A 7,820-nucleotide genomic window follows, 5' to 3' on the forward strand; every position below is an offset into this window, starting at 1 on the left:
ACGAACATAACATATTTTCAATCTCCAGAATAATATTTTCAGAGAGAAGAGAAGAGAGAATTCATAGAGAGAGAGAACTGGGGCGCAGATTTTGACAGGAAGATTCAAGGATTTAAAGCTTGAATTGAGTCTGTATCTAGCGTTAGAGTTTTCTGGTCTGAATTGTAATAAGCTCTGGTTTGAGCTTGGATTTGTTCTCTTGTTCGTGATTAATAAAGTGGTTGTGTTGCTTTCCCGTGGACGTAGGAAAATTCTTTGCCGAACCACGTAAATACTTGTGTTGTTTAATCGATTTCGTATGAGTTGGTGTTTGATCTGCGTTGTGTGTTCTTATTCATCGTTGGGATTGTGTTCTTGAGTTGCTGTGTGTGTGTTTGTTTGATAAAGTTCTTGGAATATCAACTTTGTTCTGATAGATTCCTAACAAGTGGCGCCGTCTATGGGAAACTAAGCAAAGACGGTGGGATCAATGAAATTTGATATTGAGAAGTTTACTGGCAAGAATGATTTATCGCTCTGGAGAATCAAGAAGCGAGCGATCCTGATAAAACAAGGTTTGGTGGAAGCCCTCAAGAAGAAGGAGGAGATGTTCGACGATATCAAGAACAAGGATGAATTACTCGAGAAAGCACACAGTGCGATAATTCTCTGTATGGGTGATAGACTCTTCGAGAAGTGGCGAGAGAGGAATCTGTAGCGGCTGTGTGGCTTAAACTCAAGAATTTATATATGACAAAATTCATGGCTTACCATCTGAAACAGAGGTTGTATTCTTTTGTGATAAAGAATGATAAGAATCTCGAAGACCATATCGAATAATTCACCAAGATATTGAATGATTTAGAGAATATTGAAGTAAAGCTTGAGGATGAAGATTGGGTTTTGATACTTCTGAATGCACTCCCTAAAACCTATGAAAACTTTAGGGATGCATTGCTCTATGAAAGAGAACAGATGATAATTGTGAGGGCCCGTGCTCCTGATTAATGTTTAATGACCAAACAACCAGGATTAATTAGTGTAAATAGCAAAAACGAGTAAAAAATTTCCTTTTTGGGCCTACAGAAATTTCGACATGATCTTCCCGTAAATACGACATCCCAAAAAATCAAAACAACACAACATTACATTATATACTCGAAAATAGAGTCACATTCAACAAACATAAATCCTACAGCCGCACTGGCCAGGACTAAACCACAAGCAGAGCCGGCAAGGCTCGATCACTCCAAATTCAAATCAAACCAACAGCAAAGTATATAATACAACTACTCGGGGCATCTCCCCGGCAGAATACCAAACCAAATACAATACATATAAGTATATCTGGGAACACAACAACTACTAGCCGTCACTGGGCACCGCTACCTGACGCTCCAACAGAAGCGTCAGAAGTCCCTGGAAATCCTGTCATGGCATCAAAAACAACCACGACATAAAAGAAAAACAGGGGTCGGACCCCAGTACGACAAACCAGTAAATTGCGATGTAAATAAATGACATGTAATAATACCAAGTAAATGCAATGCAATGCTATGCAATGCGTGAACGGTAACAAATGGAATAACGGATATCAACTGGAGTACTAACGAATAACGTCAACAACAGTGGCCACCCGTGCCAGGAATGCAGCATCAAATCGCCGCTCGTCCATGCATGTAGCTCTAGGAATGCAGGTTTGCAAGGCCTCTCGTCCCGAGCTGTCATCTAGGAATGTGGCTAAACATATCCCACTCGTCCCTCTGTGACTCAACATACATCTCAAGAGTCCAACAAAATAGCCGTCAAAGAAGTCAAGGCTCAACATGCTATGTCATTCGATTAATGTGACTAGTTGACGAATATCCCTTTTTAATTTATTTAAAAATAAAAAATATTATTTATTTAAAAATAAAAACTAGGGATAATCACTCAACTCAACACATAATCTCAATTTATGCATGAATGCACATATAGTCATCCAAGGCACATAATAGCAATTAACAAAGCACTTAATACAATTACATGACTTCATAAACATCGTAAGATACCGTTTTGAGCGTACCTCACTGAACACTCACAATTCTTAAGGACTTTCTGAAGACTCCAAACCTGTGGCAAATATTTATTTCCAAAATTAACTTATATAAAATTCCAACAATTCAATGATTTTGCCTAAAATTCCAAAATAATTTCCAAGGCTAATACACAACAATCCTAAGGCATAATATGATCGAATAACCAATTTCTATAACCTTAGAAGTTTAAAAACCCAATTTAATAACATTCTGAATTTTTCAGAAATTCCATAAAATTCCAAAAATTCATATTTACACTTTCTAACACTTCTAAACATTCAAACATAAATTATCAAGCATTAAAACTCGAAATCCTTAATCCACTAAATCTGAAATTTCGAAATAATGCTTAAATAAAATCTGAAAATAACCAGTACCTCAATTCGGCTCAAATATAGCACCTTCAACCAACAATTAAACATATATCAATTATTGGAATTCAATTGGACCAAAATACCCAAATTTTCAAAACCCTAGCCATGAAATTACCTCAAAGCTTCAAACTAAAGGTCCAAACACCCGACACAAACCTCCTCTAGACTCTGGCGACGGTCGGCGGCAATAGGGGCGGCGAACGGCGCTAGCTGCCCAAAATGGGTTCCGAAAAACAAGCTCAAAATTTGGGGAAATCGGTACCAAAAGGAAGATCTTGTTGCGAGGATTCCAGAACTATTTTTGGATTTGAAATCTGGCGAACAACGACGGAGATATTGGCAAAAGAAGAAACAAAAATGGAAGGGGAAGAAGAGAACAGAGACGGGGCGTGAATGGTGAAGGAGAGAGGAAAGGAATAATATTATCTTGTATGTATATGTATGTGTCTATTTATTTAATTGAGTCCAAACTTGAGCTGGTCAGTTTTATTCCAACTCCTATGTGCCATAAAAATTAAATATGTACTTTTATATCGTTTATATTCCGATATTTACTAATACATATATTTTTTTAACACAATTTATTATTTGGCTTAATTATTCTAATTTAGCACTTTAAAATAATTATTAACAAATCTGGCCAAATTACAGAGTAATTAACATCGGGTCCTTACAATTCTCCCCCACTAAAAAGAGGATTTCGTCCTCGAAATCAAACACACACAAGACAACATACAAAGTGTTTTAAGCATCTACCACTGATAATACACGGGAAATTCAGAGTACAAGGAGTAATTCATCACACTTTCAAATAAATGAGGTCATTCTTGATGCATTCTAGCCTCTAACTCCCAAGTAGCCTCTTCTTTCCCATGTCTGCTCCACTGAACCAAAACTAAATGAATCGTCTTGTTCCTGAGTTGTTTCTCCTTGCGATCCAAAATCTGCATTGGTTGCTCCACATAACTAAGGGAACTGTCCAACTCCACATCTTTGGTCCTCAAAACATGAGATGGATCTGGCTCATAATTCCGCAACATAGACACGTGAAATACATCATGTATCAGGGACAAACTCTACGGCAAATCCAAACGATAAGCCAAAATACCAATCCTCTCAACAATCGCTTAAGGTCCGATATAACGAGGAGCTAACTTTCATTTACGCCCAAATCTCATGGTACCACGAAACGGTGATACTTTCAAGAAAACAAAATTGCCAACTTGAAATTATAAAGGTCTGCGCCTTTTATTAGCATACATGGCTTGACGATCTTGAGCTGCTTTTATCCTTTTTCTTATTAACTCAAATTTGTCTTTCATCTCTTGAAGAAATTCTGGTCCCGACATCAGCCGTTCTCCTATCTCTTCCCAACATATCGGAGACCTAAAATTTCTACCCTACAAAGCTTCAAATGGTGTCATTCCAATTGACACTTGGTAACTATTATTATAAGAGAATTCTATCAGAGATAAAGATTCTTGCCAACCACCACTGAAATCCATTACAACAGCTTGCAACAAATCTTCGAGTGTCTGAATGGTTCTCTCAGACTGACCATCTGTTTGTGGGTGATAAGCAGTACTCATTGCCAACTTTGAACCCAAAGCTGATTACAGACTACCCCAAAACTTTGAAGTAAACCGAGGATCATAATATGATACTATAGTCACTGGCACACCATGCAATCTCACTATATGATCAATGTACAACCTTGCCATTTTCTTATAGGTACTAGTACGATCATAAGGAATGAAATGGGCTGATTTCGATAATCTATCAACAATCACCCAAATTGCATCACAACCACGAGTAGAACGAGGCAGGTGTGTCACAAAATCCATAGCAATGTGTTACCAATTCCATTGTGGAACTTCCAAACTATGTAACATACCAACAGGTCTCAGTATTTCAGCCTTAACTTGTTGGCACGTCAAACACTTAGCCACAAATCAGATATCTCTTTCTTCATACTTTCCCACCAATAGTGAGATCTCAAGATATGATACATTTTTTTGATTTCTGGGTGAACGCTATGACGACTACAATGTGCTTCATGCAGCAAAGCTTATTTCAAATCTATCAAATTTGGAACCACAAGTATTCCATTATAGCGCAAAAATCCATCCGAAGAAACATTGAACTTGTTTGACTGTTCTGTTTGAGCTAATTCTTTCAATCTGTGGATGTGAGGATCATCAGTCCACTGAGCTTCTTTGATGTTAGAAATTAACTGTGGTTCGACTTGGATAGATGAAACTATAAAGTAGTCACCACTCGATTGATACGTCCATCCCGAAGTACCCAAATGTTCGTGAACCTTGTAGATGGTAAGAGATGTCAGCATAGCATTCTGAACTTTTCTGCTGAGAGCATCTGCAACTTGATTCATTCGACCTGGCTGATATTGGATCTCACAATCAAAGTCTTTAAGCAATTCCATCCATCTACGTTGTCTCATATTCAAATCATACTGTGTGAAAAGATATTTCAGACTTTTGTGATCAGAATAAATCACAAACTGTTCACCGTACAGATAATGACGCTATATTTTCAGTGCAAAAACAATGACTGCCAACTCTAAGTCATGAACTAGATATCTGGTCTCATGTGGCTTCAATTTATGGGATGCATATGCAATCACTCGCTCGTTCTGCATTAATACACAATCCAGTCCATTAAGAGAAGCATCTGTACACACAACAAATCCACCTGAGCCTGAAGGTAAGGCTAACACTGGAGTTGTGGTCAATTTTTCTTTCAAGGTCTGGAAACAAGACTCACACTCCTTAGTCCACACAAAACGACGATCATTTTGTGTCAGCTGGGTCATAGGCTTGGCTATACTAGAGAATCCTTCAATAAAACGTCTATAATAACCAACCAAACCCAAGAAACTGCGAATTTCAGAAACATTGCTCGGTCTTGGCCAACTGATAAATGCCTCATTTTTACTAGGATCAATGGAGAATCCTTGAGCTGATATAACATGACCTAAGAACACCACTTTTTCCAACCAGAATTCACACTTCGAAAACTTTGCATACAACTGAGCTGCCCTAAGCATCTGCAGAACAATTTTCAAGTGTTCTTTGTGTTCCTTTTTCGACTTTTAATAAATCAGAATGTCATCAATAAAGACGATTACAAATTTGTCGATGAATTCTCGAAACACATGGTTCATTAAGTCCATAAAAATAGCTAGCGCATTAGTCAATCTAAAAGGCATGACTAAAAACTAAAAATGTCCATAACGAGCCCTAAAAGCTGTCTTAGGAACATCTTCTTCTCTAACTCGGAGCTGATGAAAACCATAACGAAGATCAATTTTGGAATACACCGATGTACCCTGTAACTGATCGAACAGATCATCGATACGTGGCAGAGGATATTTATTTTTCACTGTAGCACGGTTCAACTGCCTGTAATCGATACACATTCGCATTGTTCCATCTTTTTTCTTTACAAACAGGATTGGAGCTCCCCAAGGCGACATACTTGGTCTGATATAGCCCTTCTCTAGTTCTCCATAAGATCCTGCAATTGTTCCTTAAGTTCTTTCAACTCAGCTGGGGCTAAACGGTATGGTGCTATAGAAATAGGATTCGTTCCTGGCATTAAATCAATGCTGAAATCTATTTCTCTTTGAGGCAAAAAGCCTGGAATATCATCTGGAAACACATCAGGAAAATCTCTAACAACAGGAATGTCTGACACTGTCAATCCTATTTCCTGGGTTGCGTCAAGAGCATAAATCATAAACCCTTCATTCTCAGCTAATAACAATCGGAACATTTCCATTGCTGATACCAATGGTTTACGATACTGCGAATCACTACCATAAAAATTCCATTTACTACCATAGAACGGCCTGAATCTCACAACTCCGTGAAAACAATCAACAGTAGCTCGATAATTAGTCAATGTATCCATACCCAGAATAATCAAAATCGGACACAGATAATTTGATTAGATTAGTTATCATAATATTTTCATCGAATCTAATCATGCAATTCAAGACTATATCATGAGACCTCAAATAGACGCCAGCAGGAGTAGAAACAGACAAGGTATCCATCAAAGAAGTAGTAGCAATCTCATACTCATCGATGAACTTATCAGATAAAAATGAATGAGATGCCCCAGTGTCTACTAAAATACGTGCAGGGTGATCAAAGATATAACAAAAACCTGCAATAACACCTCCTGCAGCATCTCTAGATTGGTCTTGCGTCAGTGCATGCACCTGAGCCTGCTGTGGCCCTGGAAATTGCTGCTGATAGGGACCTCTAGGTGGTGGATGGCTGGACTGATGTGATGACTGGGCAGGAGCATATGGTCTGACTGTTGGTCCTCTAGGACCCTGACTATACTGTGGAGGCCGGAATTGTTGTTTCCCACCATTAGGGCAAACTCTAGCATAGTGCCCTGTCTGACCACAAACATGACAAGTTTCTTGGACTCCAACACACTGAGCAGTGGAGTGCTTACCACCACAACGGTCACAAAACACATCATTAGCTCTACCAGTTGATCACCCAAATGAACCTCCTCCATGACCACTAGAGCTTGAGGAACTGCTTTGAGATTTCTTCTTAAATTGTTTCCCCTTGGCTTTGAATTTCTGCTGCCTCGGCTGATGAGATGGTTGTGAAGGTGAATATGCCAATAAAGGTCGGTATAGATGTGCACCTGATGACATTGGAGCATTGCTCCCAAAGTTCTGAGGATACACAGGATTATGCTGGGAATCTTCCAATAGTAAACCTTCCTCTATTTCCTTTGCACTTTCAACAGCAGCAGCATAACTAGTAGGCTTACTAGTCTTCACCAAGGTGTAAATGGTTTGGTTCAGCCCTTGCATAAATCGTGACAACTTGTTCTTGTCATTTGATGCAACATGTGGTACATAAGCAAGAAGAGATGAGAACTTCGAGTGATACTCCCCCACTGTGGAGTTCCCCTAAACTAGTCTGTTAAACTCAGTTTCTTTGGAAGAGAAGTAAGACGGTGGTGCAAATTCTTGAAGGAACTGAGCACAAAACGATTTCCAATTTATTTTCTGACCTGCACCAATCAAGGCAGCTTCTGTAGCTTCCCACCATAGCTGGGCTCTGTCCTTGAGCTGACAAATAGCCAAATTCAGCTTCTCCTCAGAGGTATATCCCATCACTCTAAACAGATTTTACATGCCTTTCAGCCAACCAGCAGCTTTCTCACCATCTTCAGTACCAAAGAATCGAGCAGGACGCATACTATGAAATCGTGCCATCATCAACTCCATTCCCCCAATTCTTCTAGTTAAAAGCTCTACATTGTGATCAAGTTCAACATTTCTGACTTTTTGTCTTGCTCTAGGGATATGTGGTACTTACTCAACTTTAGCCTC

At 38.9% G+C, this 7,820-nt stretch overlaps 2 protein-coding genes and 1 long non-coding RNA gene across 4 annotated transcripts; all 3 read right to left on the reverse strand.

The window, feature by feature from the left end:
* Window positions 1-1,163: 1,163 nt before the first annotated feature.
* LOC140893159 (uncharacterized) lies at window positions 1,164-2,820 on the reverse strand. 2 transcript variants are annotated; one of them, XR_012153045.1, is made up of 4 exons: window positions 2,547-2,820; window positions 2,435-2,458; window positions 1,591-2,091; window positions 1,164-1,407 (listed from the first exon to the last, which is right to left on the reverse strand). It is a non-coding gene; the product is annotated as an uncharacterized lncRNA (long non-coding RNA). The 2 variants fall into 2 exon arrangements; XR_012153046.1 differs by having other exon boundaries at window positions 1,514-2,091.
* Window positions 2,821-3,252: 432 nt separating this feature from the next.
* On the reverse strand, window positions 3,253-4,020 carry LOC140889506 (uncharacterized). The gene is made up of 2 exons (XM_073297221.1): window positions 3,868-4,020; window positions 3,253-3,507 (listed from the first exon to the last, which is right to left on the reverse strand). The coding sequence occupies exons 1-2, from the start codon at window positions 4,018-4,020 to the stop codon at window positions 3,253-3,255; spliced, it is 408 nt and encodes a 135-aa protein (XP_073153322.1).
* Window positions 4,021-5,950: 1,930 nt separating this feature from the next.
* On the reverse strand, window positions 5,951-7,601 carry LOC140889507 (uncharacterized). Its single transcript, XM_073297222.1, has 4 exons — window positions 7,499-7,601; window positions 6,980-7,381; window positions 6,466-6,859; window positions 5,951-6,302 (listed from the first exon to the last, which is right to left on the reverse strand). The coding sequence occupies exons 1-4, from the start codon at window positions 7,599-7,601 to the stop codon at window positions 5,951-5,953; spliced, it is 1,251 nt and encodes a 416-aa protein (XP_073153323.1).
* Window positions 7,602-7,820: the final 219 nt, after the last annotated feature.

Source organism: Henckelia pumila, chromosome 3 (assembly GCF_033568475.1).
Source record: "Henckelia pumila isolate YLH828 chromosome 3, ASM3356847v2, whole genome shotgun sequence".
In the NCBI taxonomy this organism is placed as follows: Eukaryota; Viridiplantae; Streptophyta; class Magnoliopsida; order Lamiales; family Gesneriaceae; genus Henckelia; species Henckelia pumila.

Excerpts from the sequence above, each read along its gene's own strand:
- LOC140889506 (XM_073297221.1), bottom strand. The coding sequence starts at position 4,020 with ATGAGTACTGCTTATCACCCACAAACAGATGGTCAGTCTGAGAGAACC. Across the intron at positions 3,508-3,867 it reads CTTATAATAATAGTTACCAA|AGTTTGTCCCTGATACATGA; the intron begins GTGTCAATTGGA and ends GATTTGCCGTAG.
- LOC140889507 (XM_073297222.1), bottom strand. The coding sequence starts at position 7,601 with ATGGGATATACCTCTGAGGAGAAGCTGAATTTGGCTATTTGTCAGCTC. Across the intron at positions 7,382-7,498 it reads AGCTGCCTTGATTGGTGCAG|TGGGGGAGTATCACTCGAAG; the intron begins GTCAGAAAATAA and ends GGAACTCCACAG. Across the intron at positions 6,860-6,979 it reads CTCTAGTGGTCATGGAGGAG|GGCACTATGCTAGAGTTTGC; the intron begins GTTCATTTGGGT and ends GTGGTCAGACAG.